The 18,829-nt window shown below is 41.9% G+C and overlaps 1 protein-coding gene across 1 annotated transcript in view; it reads left to right on the top strand.

The window, feature by feature from the left end:
* ST8SIA6 (ST8 alpha-N-acetyl-neuraminide alpha-2,8-sialyltransferase 6) overlaps positions 1-16,799 on the top strand; it is a gene marked incomplete at both ends in the record, with an annotated part of 134,797 nt that extends 117,998 nt beyond the window's left edge. The window contains 4 exons of the mRNA XM_082845117.1: positions 8,464-8,608; positions 12,499-12,611; positions 15,017-15,109; positions 16,331-16,799. Coding sequence (XP_082701243.1) covers positions 8,464-8,608; positions 12,499-12,611; positions 15,017-15,109; positions 16,331-16,799 — 820 coding nt within the window. The remainder of the gene's footprint in view (positions 1-8,463; positions 8,609-12,498; positions 12,612-15,016; positions 15,110-16,330) is intronic.
* Between the last annotated feature and the right edge of the window lie 2,030 nt (positions 16,800-18,829).

The raw sequence follows: 18,829 nt of genomic DNA, 5'->3' as shown, positions 1-18,829 counted from the left end.
CTTTCTCATTAACCTGGCTCCCTCTCTTCTGCAGTCACCTGTCACAGGAGAACTGAAAATTGAAAAATATTGTCTGCATTGATTAAATAGCTTTCCATTCTTTTTCAGGAATTTAGAAGCTTAGGAATACGATATTTTCCTTGCTCTCCAGAGGGGGCATTACATTGTCCTTTGCTTATACAACCTTCTGAGGACAGACTTTCCTTGCAATTCAGTGACACTTAATACAAAAAAGACCCCCCTCTTGAACAGAGGTAAGCAACTGTTCATCACCTTCATTGCTTTGCCCGGAAGGCTTCTTCCAGGTTCTACTTCTGTGCCGCTCCAAGTTCCAGATGACAGCAGGGACAGAGTCTCTTTTATTCCTTGAGCTGTTCCCAGGGTCTAGCGCGGTGCCTGAAACACAGGATGCTCTCGATGAATAGTTGTGAAATGAGTGAATTCCACTGGGGAATGTTGAGGGTTAGGGGGAGACCGACAAGAGCATCGTGTGACGGAGTCATGGTTCTGTCTCCCGGCAGCCTTACTTTAATCTCTTCTCTTTGTTCTTTCATCTACTCAGTAGATCTCAGTAGGTCTCACATCTCCCCCACCCCACCCTTTGCACCCTCACATCACTTGCTTTCTGTGGGCCCTTTCAGTCTTTCTTTTTTTTTTTTTTTTCTGCGGTACGCGGGCCTCTCACCGTTGTGGCCTCTCCCGTTGCAGAGCACAGGCTCTGGACATGCAGGCTCAGCGGCCATGGCTCACGGGCCCAGCCGCTCTGCGGCATGTGGGATCTTCCCGGACCGGGGCACGAACCCGTGTCCCCTGCATCGGCAGGCGGACTCTCAACCACTGCGCCGCCAGGGAAGCCCTCGGTCTTTAACTAGGTGAACTCTAACAGCAGTTGGCTTTCCTCCCTCTCGTCTCCTTCCCTTACTGTCCAGTGACTTGCCCCAAACATGGGTTTCTTCACTCACTGAACACATATTTATCCTGTGACCCCTATGTGCTGGGCGTGTACTAACACCTTCTTGGAACCTTCCCCTTACCCCCAGGCTGGTTCAAGCGCCCTTCCTCTGTGCGCTTAGCACAGCCGCTTCTGATGTCTATCTGTATCATGTTGAAATTATATTGAAGTACCAGTCACATTTAGTGTCTGTCTCTCCTGACGTAAGTAAACTCCCAGAGGGCAGGGTCCATCCATGCTTTCCTCATATTTGCGTTTAAGAATTTATAAGTTTTAGTGCTCATGACCTTGAACTATGGCCATTTCTCAGTGGGTGTCGGGTAACTACGGGCTGAATCGTTCTACGCTTTGGTCCTGGTTCGGTATCTCGAAGTTACACAAATCTAATTCCTCCCAAGTCCGTACAGTATTTGAAGAAAGCTGTTGCATCCCTTCTTCTCCCATCTGGACAGTATTAGTTCCGGACAGGCCCTGGTTTCTCAAGGTGCCTTTGGAAACAGAGTTTCTACACCAGACCCAAGCACAGTGAGTGTGGCCTTGAGCATCAAAGAGTAGAAGGCATCTCTCCCCTCTCCTCCCAGGTCACTATTCTTTTATTATATTGTTCAGTTCACAGTGGCATTTTTTAGTGAGCCAGTGTTCACTGCTGAGTTATACCAAGTCAGTTTAAAACCTGGGAATCTTACTCCTTAAATGGCTTATGTCCAGGGATGACTTACTCCCAACTTCCACCACCAAATTATTCTTCCTCTCCTCCCTTCCCCCGGCCCCTACACCACAGAGCTGCACACACAGGCCCACATGCAAACACACGGACTCACACAGAGTCCAGTACGGTCGCTGGGGCGTGATGACTGTGTACGGAGGCTGGGCTGGGGTCTTGTACATGATGTGACATCAACACCTACACGATAGAAAGGGCCCTTTGAGTCCATTGCACCCTCTTGTGTTTTGTAAGTGTGCTTTCAATTTTGAACTTGTAGATTCTGTAAAAATCTTTTGGGTAGTGAGATAGGGTGGCTCAAACGAGGACATTTTACTCGTTAAGATCATAAACAGCACAAAGCAGAGGCAGCGCTTATTTTATTCACCCGTGTGTAGACGGCACAGTGCTCAGTGCCTGCCTACATGCTAAATAAATATAGTGTGGGGTAGGGACAGAAGAAGGGCAGAAAAGGGAGCGTCCACAGAAGAGAGGCGGTGGGTGTATTGCTTGGCCCAGGTATGTTGTGATTTTGGTGACAGAAGAGAAATGTGGCCACGTTAGAAAACACAGGAGGGTAAAGTAAGTCCTTCGCATTTGTGCAGGTGCTTAGGTTTTAAAACCCCTTTTCCTAGGACCCTCATTAGAACCTTAGGGAATGGATGCCAGAAACAAGGCAGCTCTTTAGTAATACTTGGAAAGTGCCTTTAGCCTCTGCCTCACCCTGACTGCCCCAGACTCAGTAGGGAGTCTCCGGAGTTTGCTAAACAGGAGAGGGGCCTGTGAGCCCTGGGCTGGGACACTTAGGTGGTTAGTATTCAGAGTGTCCTGCAGTGTCTTGTGCACTGCAAGCCTTAAGCCGTCCTTCACATTTCATGGAAATCCAGGAAGCATCCCGCTCAGAACTGAAGAAGAATTTTGACCTGGGACTTGAAATGAATCAGAAAGAAAAGAAACAAAAAAAAAAAAAAAAAAAAAAAGCAAAGATAAAAACCGAGGAAGCACTCAGCACCTAGGGTGGCAAAGAAAAACGAATTTCTACAGTGTGAACAAAAACCTCTCAAAAGTACTTCATTAGACCAATTGTGATGCAAAGATGACTTTGGACATCTTCAGATTCTGTCTTTATAGATCAGGGCTAAAAGTATTAAGCCAGATTCTCCCAGGACCAACCTACTTTTTTTTTTTAATAGATCTTTATTGGAGTATCATTGCTTCACAATACTGTGTTAGTTTCTGTTGCACAGCAAAATGAATCAGCCATATGCATACACATGTCCCCATATCCCCTCCCTCTTGAACCTCCCTCCCACCCTCCCTATCCCACCCCTCTAGGTGGTCACAAAGCACCGAGCCGATCTCCCTGTGCTATGCGGCTGCTTCCCACCAGCCAGGTGTTTTACGTTCGGTAGTGTATATATGTCCATGCCACTCTCACTTCACTCCCACCTACTTCTTGAGAGTTAAGCGCTTTTGAAAGAATGTGAACTCTTTCCGGTTCTGGAAATCAATGCAGTACAGAGAGTCCCCATTCATTTCTGGGGGGGTGGAAGGGACTAGATTTCCTTTTGGAACTGGATTGCATAGAGGAAGTTGCTGAAGGTGTGACACAGCAAGGGTTAGATCATCAGTAAACCAGGGGTTTCTTTTCCATTAAATCCTAGGACACATTGTCTGGACCACTTGACAACCTTGATCCCATCCATCGGGAATCATGTAACCCTCCATGTAAAATAAGAGCCTTGAATGTCTCAGTTATATAGAGGGTTTGGAATATTCACATGTAAAATTTTTTGCAGCCTTTGAAATATGCCTGGACAAGCTGTCAATGGGGTGCTACCAGCATAATTTTGGGAACTGCTGTGTTGTTTGGTGCCATTATGGAAAGCATCCCAAAGGAAGAAGCTCAAATGACAGCATTACCCACCCAGGATACTCTAGTGTAAACTGCAAAGAAGTGAATGTCAAAAGACATAAGCTGGAGTCACGAACAACCTGGGTGCCTTGGTTCTAACCCATACACTCTCTCAACTCCAGTTTTCTCATCTCTAAAACGGGAATGGGGCTTCCCTGGTGGCGCAGTGGCTAAGAATCCACCTTCCAATGCAGGGGAAAACGGGTTCGAGCCCTGGTCTGGGAAGATCCCACATGCCGCGGAGCAACTGAGCCTGTGCACCACAACTGCTGAGCCTGCGCTCTAGAGCACGCGAGCCACAACTACTGAGCCCACACGCCGCAACTACTGAAGCCTGTGCACCTAGAGCCCGTGCTCCGCAACAAGAGAAACCACCGCGACGAGAAGCCTGAGCACCGCAATGTAGAGTAGCCTCCCGCTCACCACAACTAGAGAAAGCCCTCGCACAGCAACAAAGACCCAACGTAGCCAAAAATAAATAAATAAGACTACTTACTACTTTAAAAGTAAATAAGTAAAATGGGAATAATTGTATTTTCTCTCTCGCTGGTTGTTGTGGGCATCAGATGTCATAATAGGCGTGAACATGATCTGGAGAGCGTACAGTGCTTTACCAGGGTGCGGTTTGTGAATGCTGGTCTGGTTGGATGTTTGCTATGCATTGGAAAGGGTGAGCTTTTTGACTCCATCTACCGATTCAAATGCTAATCCTTCCTGAAACATCCTCACAGACACCCCAAAAATAGTTTTACCAGCTCTCTGGGCATTGACTTGGCTCAGCTGACAGGTGAAATTCACTATCACATCTAGTGAATACCAAGTGTCCTTCATTTCTTAATGTCTCTTGCTCTTTTTACACAAGAAGGGGGAAATGGCCATGCCCATCACTGTGAGCACATCTAGTTGACTTTGGAGTCACCAAGGGTTAGAACTGACTCTGTTTTTAGGGATGATGGGAAATGGAACAATAGAAATAAAATTCCGTTTTGTTTTGTTCTAAGCATCTCAGCTCTATACTAACACTGGCTATTATGGGGATCTTTACTGCAGATGACCTGGGGAATGAAAAGAACGTAAATTTATAATTCTGCCACTAACTATAAAGGCTTAAAATGTCCCATTAGTCAGTGACCCAACATAGGCTGCAGAAATGACATTTTGGATAATTATTCCGATGTTTTTCCTGGGATGTTATTAGGAGTGATTAAGTATTTAGCATTGATTTTTGATAGTGATTTCTTTAAAAGTGCAGGGTGGGGGGAGCTTCCCTGGTGGCGCAGTGGTTGAGCGTCCGCCTGCCGATGCAGGGGACACGGGTTCATGCCCCGGTCCGGGAAGATCCCACATGCCGCGGAGCGGCTGGGCCCGTGATCCATGGCCGCTGAGCCTGCGCGTCTGGAGCCTGTGCTCCGCAACGGGAGAGGCCATGACAGTGAGAGGCCCGCGTACTGAAAAAAAAAAAAAAAAGTGCAGGGGGGATGGCTAAATCAATTCTGGTACATTCAGACAGTGCAACACTACTCTAGCAATAAAAAGGGATAAATTACTGACATACCTGGCAACATACATGAATTGCAGAAACATTTATGGCAAGTGCAAGAAGCCTTACCCAAAAGCGTATATACAATATGATTCTTTTTTAAAAAATTAAATTTTTAAAAACATTTTTATTGGAGTATAGCTGATTTACAATGTTGCATTAATATGATTTATATAGATTTATATTTATATAGATTTATGTATATGTTTATATAGATTCTGGAACAGGCAATACTAATGTTTGGTAAAAAATAATCACAAAAGTGGTTGCCTTGAGGTGGGGGTTGGCTGGAGGTGGACTGGGAAAGAATTTGAGGGAATTATCTGGTGGGGTTGGTAATATTCTGTATCTTGACAGGGAATTGGGTTACAGGGGTATATGCACTTCTCAAAACTCATTGAATGCACTTGGGGTTTTATTGTATGTAAATTCTACCCCAAAATACAAAATAATGATAAACATGCTGAAGTGTTTAGGGGTGAGGTGTACCGATACCTGTCGTTTATGTTGAATTGCAATAACTATAACAACAAAAATGGATTGATGGATTAATACACGACAAGGCAAATATAGTAAAAACTTACTTGTAGAGTCTAGCTGGTCATTATTCAAATGCTCTTGTCCAATTCTTTCAACTTCCTGAGGGTTTGAAAATTTTATAATATAATAATTGAAAATAATTTCAGAAAAAAACAATTTTTTAAAAAAATTTTGGCCACGCTGCACAGCTTGCAGCATCTCAGTTCCCTGCCCAGGGACTGAAGCCGGGGCCACAGTAGTGAAAGCGCCGAATCCGACCCGCTAGACCACCAGGGAACTCCCAGAAAGAAAACTGTTTAAAAACCCACAAACCGTACTTTGCTTAGTGGTTTTTTTTTTTAATAATTGCATTTTTTAATTTTTATTTATTTATTTTTGGCTGCGTTGGGTCTTCGTTGCTCGCACGGGCTTTCTCTAGTTGCGGCGAGCGGGGGCTGCTCTTCGTTGCGGTGCGCGGGCTTCTCATTGCGGTGGCTTCTCTTGTTGAGGAGCACGGGCTCTAGGTGCACGGGCTTCAGTAGTTGTGGTGCGCGGGCTCAGTAGCTGTGGCTCACGGGCTCTAGAGCGCAGGCTCAGTAGTTGTGGTGCACAGGCTTAGTTGCTCCGTGGCATGTGGCATCTTCCTGGACCAGGGCTTGAACCTGTGTCCCCTGCATTGGCAGCCAGATTCTAAACCCCTGCACCACCAGGGAAGCCCTGCTTAGTGGTTTTTTTGTGTGATGCAATATTCTTTCAAGCACCAAATATCCTTAGAGAAATTAAGTTACTTGTAAAAGGTAAATGAGAATCTATTCCATTGCCTTTCTCAACATGCTGCATAAAAGAGACATTTAAAATTATAAACACATAAGGATTTCTGAGTTTGCAATATGTCACATGAATTGTTATGAAATTAAATTTATAATTTCAAATACTTAGTATCATGTTTTTGACTACACATCATTTCATTTTCAATTTGTTCTTTTGTTGGTCTGGTCTCCATGAGCTATTAGAAATGGTAGGTTCTGAAATACAAAGAGAAATAATAAGCAGGTGATAGAATTCAAGTAAGAATGTACTATTTTAATAATATCAGCTAACTGATATGAAGTAATTTGAAAATCTTGAGTTTTAGGGTACAAATATCACAGCACTGACTTTTCATACCCTGAGAATTACTGGCATTCACGGAGACTGGAATATAATTCAAAATGACTATGACAGCCTAGAGCATTGTATTCTTTCAAAAGAACCAAATTCAGTAGGAACATGTATAAAAGTACACCCTTCAGGACCAAAAACCAATAAAAAAAAATATGCGATGGGAGAGGACCAGTTAGGAATTCAGGGTATCAGTACTGACCACAGTCAGCTCTGTCTGCTGAAAAGTCACTGTTCCTTGTGCTATGGTGGGATCCAACTTTAATATATATTTTTAAGTAAAATGGAGAAATTAGTAAAGGTTTAAAGATGAACAAGGTGACCTTAATGAAAAAACTGGTCTTATGGAGAAAATCTGAGAGAAGAGGAAATTCTCTAAATGCTTCAAAATTGAAAAGGTTCAAGTTGTGCTTGCTGATTACCGCTTTCAATTACATGAAGTGTTTTTTATGGGGAGATTCTATGAAAAACTAACCAGGGAGGTGGATTTAAGTGAAGAGAGTTCAGTTGTGCAAATCAAAGGGTCTCTTGACTTCAAGGTTGATTAAACTGTGGAATAATTATCAAGAGACGCTATGGAGTCTACACCCCCGGAGAATTACATAAGCAAAATATAAATTCTGAGTGGTTCTGAATTCACCTGCCAGAGGTTGGGGGCAAATTCCAACAAGCCCTGGCAGGACCTTTCTGGGTCTGCATTCTGACAATAAGGTTTCACTCCATAGGAATAGTTTGGAAATAGAGTTCAGTACTAAATTACATTTTTCTGGGCTTTCTGTAAAGAATGGCAACTTGAAATTCACGTCATTTAAAAATTTGGTCCTTAAAGTACAGCAGTGTAGTTGTCGTTAGCAGTGTAGTTGTCGTTAGCAGTACTGTATTGCATACTTGAAATTTGCTAAGAGGGTAAATCTCAATTCTTACTATAAAAAGAAGAAAAAGAAAAAAGATAACTGTGCGAGGTGATGGACATGTTGATTAGCTTGGTATGGTGATGATTGCACAGGATGTATGCATATTAAACCATGAACATAAACAATTTGTGAATTTTTTTTTTTGCCCACACCACGAGGCTTATGGGATCTTAGTTCCCCGACCAGGGATAGAACCCCAGACCCCCTGTTAGGAAGCGCAGAGTCCTAACCACTGGACCACCAGGGAATTCCCCATACGTATTTGTGAATTATACCTCAGTGAAGCTCAAAAAAGATCACTGTGTTGAATGATGCTTCTTTTCATTGAACTTGTCTCATAATAAATGATTACATATTGTTTGGGTGATGATTTGTGACACTGGTCTTAATTTAGTTTCTGTACTGTTTAATAAAATAATTAGAAGGTATTCTGTCATTTTCTCTGTTGTTACAACATTATCATGAGAAAGAAGTCTTTGTATTTAAACCATTATATAATCAGTATTTCCTATGGGTGACTCGGTCCCTACCTGAGTGTAAGTACGTTAATGTTCTTTGCTATTTGGTCCTACCACAGCACTCTTGCACCATCCAGGGACAGTTAGAATGGAATGAGATAAAAATGTCATCTTTGCGAATGAGGTATCTTCTCTCTGAAAGTCAGTATGGCAAAATCCTCTTCTGCGTTTTCCATCGTCGTCTCTATTTTGGGTTTCTTAATCTTATTCCTTGACTCACTTTTATCCTTATGCTTTGCAGAGTGGAACTTGCTTCGTGTTGTGATGCCGTTCAAAACTTCATTGTTTCTCAAAATAACACTCCCGTCGGGACTAACGTGAGTTACGAGGTGGAAAGTAAAAGCAAAATCCAAATCAGAGAGAACATTTTTGATATGTTGCCAGTGGTGAGTGAGAATTCCTTGTGGTTTGTGTCACATTTAAGGTGAATGTTGGCTCAGATTAAGATATAAGAATGGGGGCTTCCCTGGTGGCGCAGTGGTTGAGAGTCCGCCTGCCGATGCAGGGGACGCGGGTTCGTGCCGTCCAGGAAGATCCCACGTGCCGCGGAGCGGCCGGGCCCGTGAGCCATGGCCGCTGAGCCTGCGCGTCCGGAGCCTCCACTGAGCCTGCGCGTCCGGAGCCTGTGCTCCGCAACAGGAGAGGCCACAACAGTAAGAGGCCCGCTTACCGCAAAAAAAAAAAAAAAAAAAAAAAAAAAAAGATATAAGAATGGAGCAGTTAATTCATTAAAATGCCACACTCTGTTGTGTTGTGTAAGATACGTATGGCAGTCCAAGGCAGTTTTGAATACTTGTGGCTCTGCGGGGAATGGTATTTATATCTTAAATGATAAGCTCTTCCAGCCCATGAGTCTTCATGACTCATCCTTGAATGAGATGAGGTACTTGGGCTTTCTGCATAGTAATTACCAGGGCTTGGGAAGATGCCCATTTTTCACCTGCAATAAGACTCCTCCAGTTGTCAGTTTCAGTGACTAAATCAATCCCTTCACAAAGAACTGTAGGTTTATGTGGCTAGTCTTTGGGAAGTAAATACATAAGAATTTGCGGTCCGTAAACATAACCTCCACAAGACAGGGATTTTTATATACTGTGTTCTTATGTATCCCAAGGTCCTAGGGCATTCCCCAGTGCACAGATGCATTCATTACATATTCGTTATTTAAACTAATGAGTAATGATACTGTATCATTACACTATAAATCCAAACTTGGGGGGAATTTTTCTCCTGAAAATATCCCACTGCTGGTGAACTACACTCTCAGGCATCTTTTTTTTTTTTTTTTTTTTGGTGGTACGCGGGCCTCTCACTGCTGTGGCCTCTCCCGTTGCGGAGCACAGGCTCCGGACGCGCAGGCTCAGCGGCCATGGCTCACGGGCCCAGCCGCTCCGCGGCATGTGGGATCTTCCCGGACCGGGACACGAACCCGTGTCTCCTGCATCGGCAGGCGGACTCTCAACCACTGCCCCACCAGGGAAGCCCTCAGGCATCTTTTTATGATTTGATGAAAAGCAATTAGGCCAAGTCAGTGGTCAAAACGGGATCGCTTTATATATGCTGTTTACCAACTGTAGAATATTCAGTTCTTACAATTATTTCCATTTTGCTGGACCTTTGACTTGTTTCAACTATTTTATTGTCATGTAGGTTGTTCCAATTTTTTTTTAATATTACAATTCAAAGGAAGTATAATTTTCTGGGAATGAACGAAAAATCAATACACAATGGTAGAGAAAAAAATATTGCAGATTTTCCGGAAGGGAACGGGGACCAAAAAAATAATTCATACGGCATTCTGAAAATCCCCTCGTGATGCACTGTAATTACCAATAGCTGAAAAGATAGCAACTAAAGAATATTTCTATCCCTTATCAGGGAAGACCTTGGGGAGTTCCACAGAGAGCAACTCTTTCACCCTTGCCATTGTTGCTAGTGTTGTCCTTGCCTTAAGCTGGTCAGAACAGAGGAGCTGCAGGTATTTTTTTGCTTCTGATTTGGCAGCTTGAAAAGAATAACTTAGCAGCATAGGCTTGATAATTCTGGATGCAATTAGCAACAGCATCCACTTTCCAAATTAATACTGACTTTTTAAAACTAGGGGGAGGAAATTCTGACGTTAATACAGTAACAGCTGCAAAGCGAGGTCACTTTTCTGTGTTTCTTCAACATCCCCTTCCACAGACACAGCATCCGAGGTTGCTTCCCACACCCCAACCCTGCTTTGTTCTGTGGGGCACACAGCGAGCAGATCGCAATAGATGCTTTGGGTGAAATGGTGTGAAGTCACTTACTCCGAAGGTTTGCTTAGTTACTTGAAAGGAAAACAACGAAGCTGGTTTTCAACCAGAGTTAGCAACAAGCAGGCAGTTAAGTGGCCCAGATTTGCGTTTTCTTAGGAGCCTTATTTTAAGGAACGTTGAAATTGTCATTTATTTGAACTCTTACTGAACGTAAGATAGCAAAGCATATGGACTTTTTCCTCCCGGTTGACCAAGAAACCAGAGAGAAACGTTCGTTATTTTGAGTGCTTAATTGGAGATACGTTCCCCTCAGTAATCTTTTGTATCATAAAGAGCGTATTTGCATTCTGCCCTATCTGTAAAATTCAGAATTTACTGTGGTATCGGTTAGTAAACACGGTCTGAAAATATCTTGTGCTAGGAGTTCAGTGATTTGAAGTAGCCCAGGGTCTGTGGGAACCATTCATTAAAGAGCCAGACACTCTGCCGGGGTCACATCTGTGCAGGGAAATAAGGCACATCCTTCAGTTAACCTTTCACCCCTTGAATGACAGCACCTGTATAATGTGTCGTGGTTAAGACCATGGACTCTGAACCAGACTGCCTGGGTCTGAATCCCAGCTCTGCTGCTTTCTAGCCCTTCCTTAAACTCATGCCTCCGTTTTCCCATCTGTAAAATGCTCGCAAGGTTGTTGGATGGATTCCATGTGTTAACAAGTTACGACTCGGGAAAGTGCTTCTCGCACCAGCAGCGCAACATGATTTTTCATTTTCATGGACAAACGCAGACGTGCTGAAAGAGAGTTCTCGTCACTCGCTTGGCATCTCCCAGTGCAGATTCAGGAGCACGCGGGAGTCAGGGTGATTCAGGATCTGCTGGGCAGCTCAGAACCACACTGGTCCTGGGGCGTTGCCAGTGGGGCCGGTACACTGGGCAGGAGGGTTCCCTGATTCGTAGCAGTGTAAATATCCCCATCGTGGCGATTGTAATTTACCAGTGGTTTCACAATCGGCTCACAAAATTCCTGAATATTTACCAGTTGGTGACCATAAGCTGGTACAGCTGGGTTCCAACGTGGTGCTGGGGGTTGCACCCAGGTGGCCATTGGGCCAGTTGTCGCCCATCAAAAAGCAGTGGTCCTCTAGGCGAGGTCTGCAGTAGAAGACAGGGGAAATGAAAAGTAGTAAACATGCTCTCTGCCCCTGAGGACCTACACTCACGTTCTGGAGACAAAGCAGGTGAATCAGGACCTCATCATTGCGGAACTCTGAGCTGACACCCTTGCTGCTGGTTAAGGTCACATCCTTACTTCCGGAAAAGTGACCAGCAAAGGCAACGTACACTATCAAATTGAAAAGTTATGTTTCAGACCGCGGAGGATTTGGTAAAAGTGGGAAGTCTTTTGGGATCGGCCAGTTGGGTCCTTGGAGGAAACAAAAATGATTCCGGCCTTAGAAATGAATTTGAAACAAATCAGCACAGAGTTACTGGGCCTCCCTGGAGCACCGTGGCTGGTCATGTACAGAGGTCGCAGGCATAAATCTGTCATCACTGAGCCTGCAGGTCTACCTACTTAAGAAGCACAGAGAACTTTCACTAAATTATCTATTAATTTTATGGCCAAGAATAGAGAATTGAATGCTACTTTGGAATTGCTTTCTTTTCTGTTTTTGGCTGGAAATGGTCCTGTTAGTCTGAAAGGCCCATGTGGGATTGTCTCATCCTCAATTTATTTACTTAATTATGTGATGTAAAATACGTTAAAGTACATTTTAAGAACAAGTGTATTATATTTTGTATTATTACATTACGTTTGTCTATGATATGCTATATATTCCTCTCAAGAGAAATGAAACAGATTTACAGGATTTTTTTATGATGTCATAAGTTGATTAACATGCTGTGGTATTGCTTCTTGTTCTTTTTCTTTCCTTAGCATGTGTAAAGATTAAGCTACTTGAATTAAGCTGATGATGTTTATGGTTCTAAAACTAAAGCTATTTTATGACAGTTTTTCCCTTTCTCCTGATAGACTCAGCCTTTTGTGGGGTACCCTTACAATCAGTGTGCGGTGGTTGGAAATGGGGGGATTCTGAATCAGTCTCTCTGCGGAGCCGAAATCGATAAATCCGACTTTGTTTTTAGGTAAGCTCTGTCGAATTGGTTTCTTTGACATCCCAGATCAGCTGGATATTTTAAATGAATAGGCTACAGATACTCTGTGTAAATTTTGACCTTTGAACTCTGTTGCTTAAGCCTGCAATTTATCTAGTGTGTTTCCAAAAGTGTTACATGGATCATGAGTTCCTCTGAATGTTGCTATGGTCACTTAACTTTCCAGAAACCCTGCATGAGATCATAGTCAAAGAGGGTCTTCACTGCAGGACTTGTCAGAGCCTTCAGTATATTAAGGATACTTTTTTTTTTTTTAAACAGAGCATTTCAAGAACACTTTGTTCTCAGGTAGTACTTGTGAAAATGCTGACTTAGATATTGCATAGCCACACAACGTTGATGTTTATTTAGGTTTCTGGCCTGAAATTTTTAAAAAATGTGCAGCTTCTAAATTCTGATCTTTTAAAATGTTTATATCTCAATACAAGCTAGCTTGCCAAAACAGAAACAAAAGTAGTTTCTCTGTGTGTCTGAACTAATAACACAAGCCACAGAGCATCTCCACTTTCAGAACACGATGGAATGAGGATTCATCCCTGTGAGGGTGGATTTCAATTGAAATGCACCTTTTTATAAAGTCAGTTGAAATCCGTTTCTTCCTATTTCAGGAGCACCAATTGCATACATCAGAGGAGATCCTTTGAGCTTTATTGATTTAATGCTGCCCATGAAAAAGAAACATGATTCTGAATCAGTAGCTGCCCCTCACTTTAATCTCATTTAGAATTTTATGCTGAAGATAAAAGCAGAACAACAGACCTGGCAGTCCAACCATTATTGAATGTGTTCGTCATGGTGAATGTGAAAATGGCCAACACCTGCATGATTTAGCCATTTTGTTAAAGTACTCAGTATGGAAAAACGATAAGGAAGATAAATAATTCTTCTTGTAATAGACATTTTTATAGACTGAAAATTCCCAAAACATCTGGGGTGAATATTAGGCCTAAACATCCATTTTACTTTATAGCAGATATAAGAAATACAAGCTTAGGTTTAACAAGCAGGGAAAAAAAAAACAAAAAACTCAACAGCTACTTAATTTATAACTCTAAAATAAATGCTTGTATTTCTAGATTCTGCATTTGTTGATGCCAGCCATTTTTCTGCATATAGAGTTCCTTTTGAAGTTAGCCTTCCAAACTGAAAGGTCAAATTGGGGCTGTACATGGTTGGTGTCATTAAAATTTATTTAATTTTTAAGCCTATGTCTATTTTGGTTGTACATGTTTCATAGTTTATAAAACCATCTGGAAGCTGATTATCCTTTTTTTTTTCATTTCAGAAGATTGGGAGCTGTCAGTTAAGTGTGTAAGGAGCAAAAATAGGGGCTGAGTGGCTTTACTGTACTGTGTATATACAATACCCAATATTTCCCCTAGGGGTCTCCAATGATACCATATTGGAAATCATCTTTGAGTCTTCAAAAGAATATGAGATTGTTCTAGAAAGTAGATTTGTTACAGGAAGCCCACTAATGAAGACATTTCTGTGGCCTCTTATCTAAATTAATATTTATTTTTCCCAAGGTGCCATATTTGTTTTCTGATGTATCTTTCTTTATCAGTGAGAGAAGTACATGTTTCATTTATCCATATATTTCATAGAGCATGGAATAGAATATTTCAGCCTCATCTTACAGAACACATCAAGTTTAAACAGCCTTCCTCAGAGATGCTCCCTTTGTATGTATAGCTTTAAAGAAATGGTCTACTTGAAATTCTGAAATGATACTTTCTTTTTTCTGTGTGACAAGAATATACTTACTCAAAATTACAATTCTTAATTTGTTTTCCAATTTAAAAACAAAATAGTACTCAAAAGAGGATGAGAACATCAATATGAAAACATCATTGTAAGAACGTTAAGGCTTTATTTATTAACAGCTTAATTTGGTGGAAAAACAGTCCATATGGGAATCAGGAAATTTTGATTTTTTTTATATAGTCTTTGCTTCTGGCAGACACTATAACCTTAGTCGCAGTGCCTCCATTTTTTAAAATCTGTAAATTGGTGATATGCCTCTGTGGGAATCTAATTAATATAAATAATAATTTTAATAAAAGGATCATGAACTCTTCAAAAGCTAGGCAAGGTGTAATTGTCATTTCTAGTTTTGTTACTTATAAAGGTCTTACATAATACTGAAAGCATTTATCAAATTCATTTATTTTATCCAGTGTTGCAATGCCAGCTAAGAGTTCAGTACTTACTGTTTTTCGATGGAAATCAGATGAATTCTGAGGATCCCCTTAACAACAATAATTTTCTCCAATAAAATGAGAATGATCACATGTATATGTGTGGACGTATGTGGATGTACATTTTTTTTTCACAAGTTATATTTTGAGAATAGTTTTCCTTCCAAATTTCAGGTGTAACCTCCCCCCAACCACAGGAAATGTTACCAATGATGTTGGCACTAAAACCAACCTGGTGACTCTAAATCCCAGTATCATAAGACTAAGGTAAGTACCTCAAATTACATAACTGTTCAAGAACATTTTTCTCATTATTTAACCTGTTTCTTAGTCTGAGCACTAATCTTGTTGCTGAGACTGACTTCTAATACAGCTGGAATGGCTTTTTAGGAAAATATATAAGAATATATTGGTAATTTAGGTTGTGGCTCATAAGAGGTATGTCCAGTTGTACTTCTAATGTCATAAGCTGAATGTTGCTAATCCAATGAGAACTTTCTAATAGTGAAGTTCCTTTTTTAGATTTCCTTTCAGAATTTTAGTGGTACTCTTGTCTCGATAGCGCTTTCCTGAAAAAACGTAGTCTGTTTAGAAGCTTCAGAGAGTAACCCTTAGGAGAACCTGGCAAAGTCAAGTTTTCATTTCGGGCAGTTTTTTACTAAAAAATAATTCGTGTATTTTATTTTCCACAATGTAACTACTACAAAATGTTGGCTGTTTAATAAAAATCCTATATATAGTTTTATTCAACTATTTTCATCCGAAGTGACTAATAATTGTTATTAGTAGAATACACCCCTCAAATAGTTCTGGTATGGCTTAAGAGAATATAAAATATTGTACCTGTCTCCCCAAGGCTTATTTTCTAAACACACGCAGTCATGCACACCAGTATATTTACTGAGGTATTATTTAAATTAAACACATAGAGCTCTCACAATCCATGGAGGAAATTTAAGATGTGTGCGTGTGTGTGTGTGTGTGTGTGTGTGTGTGTGTGTTTACGCATATAGATATTTTAGACTTTCTAAAGGAAACTGTTATTTTATAATAACATGTATATACAAACGTACAGCTCAATGAAATTTTTTAATGTACAGATATTTTAAGAGTGTGTTATGTTTGAGAAAACATTTCAGCATTATACATTTGGAAGGTAATTCATCATTAAAAAGCAACCTTAGGAAAAAAGGACTGAGTTGGAAGATAAAATAATATAAAAAATGTATGTCCAGTAAGGGTATTGCCCCATAAGAATGTAGGAATGAGAGCCTAGATATGCCAAGAAAGAGAAATGAAGACCTCGCCCCTGATATTTACAAGATGCTTACTTAACATGCGTTTTTTCTGAGTCTGCAGTTTGTCTCTTTTATATACAGTGATATAAATGGTTCTATTTTTTGGCCAGTGGTGCATTCAGCCTCATGTTACCAAAACTGCTCCTTTGATGATTACTGTTAAAATCATGATGTTTTAAAACTTTGGCAGATATGGGAACTTAAAGGAAAAGAAAGCAATATTTCTGGAGGACGTTGCAACCTATGGAGATGCATTCGTCCTTCTGCCAGCATTTTCCTTCAGGGCCAACACGGCGGCCTCTTTTAAGGTGTACTACACACTGAAGGAGTCTAAAGCAAGACAAAGAGTCTTGTTTTTCCATCCCAAGTACCTGAAAAACCTTGCCCTCTTCTGGAGGACTAAGGGCGTGACCGAGTATCGCCTGTCCTCCGGCTTGATGATCACCAGTGTGGCAGTTGAACTGTGCGAGAACGTGAAACTCTATGGATTCTGGCCCTTCTCTAAAACTGGAGAGAACACACCTGTCAGCCATCACTACTACGACAACAGGTCACCTAAGCGTGGTTTCCATGAGATGCCCAAGGAGTATAGACAAATTCTCCAGCTTCATGTGAAAGGAATCCTCAGATTACAATTTAGCAGATGTGAAATAGCCTAAACCAGATGTCTTTAAACAGGAATCATGTTCACACAATGCAGTAGGTGAGTGTCAGTGTTCCAAACACCGAAAGAGGGGGTTGTAGGGAGTCGTAGGAAGAGTCCCGGAATTTGGTTGGATCAACGCTCTGGCACTAGGTTTGCAATCTCAGCAACTCATTTCATTGTTCTGATCTTCAGTCCTCTTCCTGTAAAATGGGGACCATGATCTCTAACTCATATTAGGAGAATCTGATGATCTGTGAAAACTTTCCACAGGTATTTAGCCTGAGGTAGGGACTCCATAAATATCTCCTCGCTGATATTTTTAACAGCCGTTTTCACCTTCACCAGACATAATAAAAAGGCAGGCTGTCTTGAAGCCTCTTTCTGAAGAGAACAGCTGAACTGCCAGTATCCACTCGAATTCTTTCTCTGTCAGGAGCCTCTATTATCCGTAATATCGTTCCCACCTTTCTTCCTGTCTTAAAGAGGGCAGATAAGAAAACTGTGTAATTAAACAAGAAACCCGTGGTTATGCAGGAATGAACGCCTTACGCCTCTAATTACATTCACTTGTGTCTTGAGCTGTGCTGGTGTCGTGGTTGGATTTAGGCCAATCCTTTTCCTCCTTTATCTACACTTAAAAATCACTCTTTAATATACGTATTAACTTCCTGTCTCACTCTTAAGCCTTTTCCTCTCCCACTGACAGGATTTACTTCAAGGGCAGGAATAGTTACAATTCTACTTACCTGTTGTCTGTGGCGGTCACTCATACAATTTACTTTGCTAAGGTTGTTGAACAGCTGCTTCATGCTAGACCCTTTCCCAGGCTCTGCGAGAGGGATATAAAAATGACTAAGTCCTGGGGACTTCCCTGGCGGTCCAGTGGTTAAGACTCCGCGCTGCCACTGCAGTGGGCCACGGGTTCGACCCCTGCTCGGGGACCTAAGATCCCACAAACCGTGCGGTGCAGACAAAAAGAAAAAAAAAAAAAAGACTAACTTGTGCAGGAATAAACAGATGTGCGTGCTGCGAACAATGAAAGGGTGTGCTCAGTATTCTCACAAAAGCTATGGGGAACAGAGGCAGGAATCATTCAGTCGATTTCAGTGGAGTCTGTTTCAGAGAAGAGCTGGTTTCTGAATTAAGCCTAGAAAGGGAGTAAGGCTTTACCAAATTAAGAAGATTCTAGGTAGAGGGAATATGATGGGGAGAAGGCTGTCCCCTTGATTCTTTTTTTTGGCTGCGTTGGGTCTTCATTGCTGTGCACGGGCTTTCTCTAGTTGCGGCGAGCGGGGGCTGCTCTTCATTGCGGTGCGTGGCCTTCTCATTGCGGTGCTTCTCGTTGCGGAGCACGGGCTCCAGGCGTGAGGGCTTCAGTAGTTGTGGCACCTGGGCTCAGTAGTTGTGGCTCACGGGCTCTAGAGGTCAGGCTCAGTAGTTGTGGCGCACGGGCTTAGTTGCTCCGCGGCATGCGGGATCTTCTCGGACCAGGGATGGAACACGTGTCTCCTGCATTGGAACGTGGATTCTTAACCACTGTGCTGCCAGGGAAGCCCTGTCCACTTGATTCTGATTCATGAAAATGAAGCTGTTTGAAGGTAAATCATGGTCTTTGCCCCACAATCTGCCCTGTGAGGGTAGGATATAGCACATGGCGGTGGTGGCTTAGGCCCACATCTGTGAAATGGGAATAATACCAAGCTGGTTGATTTCATAGGAAAGTTGTAAGAACTAAAGCACAGAGAAACTTAATTCTCATAAGGAAAAGTGTACATTTACATGAGAAATAAGACATCAATATAAAATAAAGCTTAAGGAGACATTGAACATTAGCATTTTGCAAAACTCCCTTACATCCTGATGATACATGTTAATACAGGTCATAAGTGCATCCATTGCATAAGGTATTTGACTTAAATAAGTAATCACGTGCACACTTCCGTGCTCGTCTTTGTACCAGCTCGAGAAGAGCAGAAATAGGAACAGAGCAGACTGAGCATGGCAAATTAATTCTGAATTCTTACCTTAGCCAGATTATTGTTT

The sequence above is a fragment of the Leucopleurus acutus genome (genome assembly GCF_964270905.1).
Source record: "Leucopleurus acutus genome assembly, chromosome: 1".
In the NCBI taxonomy this organism is placed as follows: Eukaryota; Metazoa; Chordata; class Mammalia; order Artiodactyla; family Delphinidae; genus Leucopleurus; species Leucopleurus acutus.
This window is presented reverse-complemented; position numbering and strand designations above follow the sequence as displayed.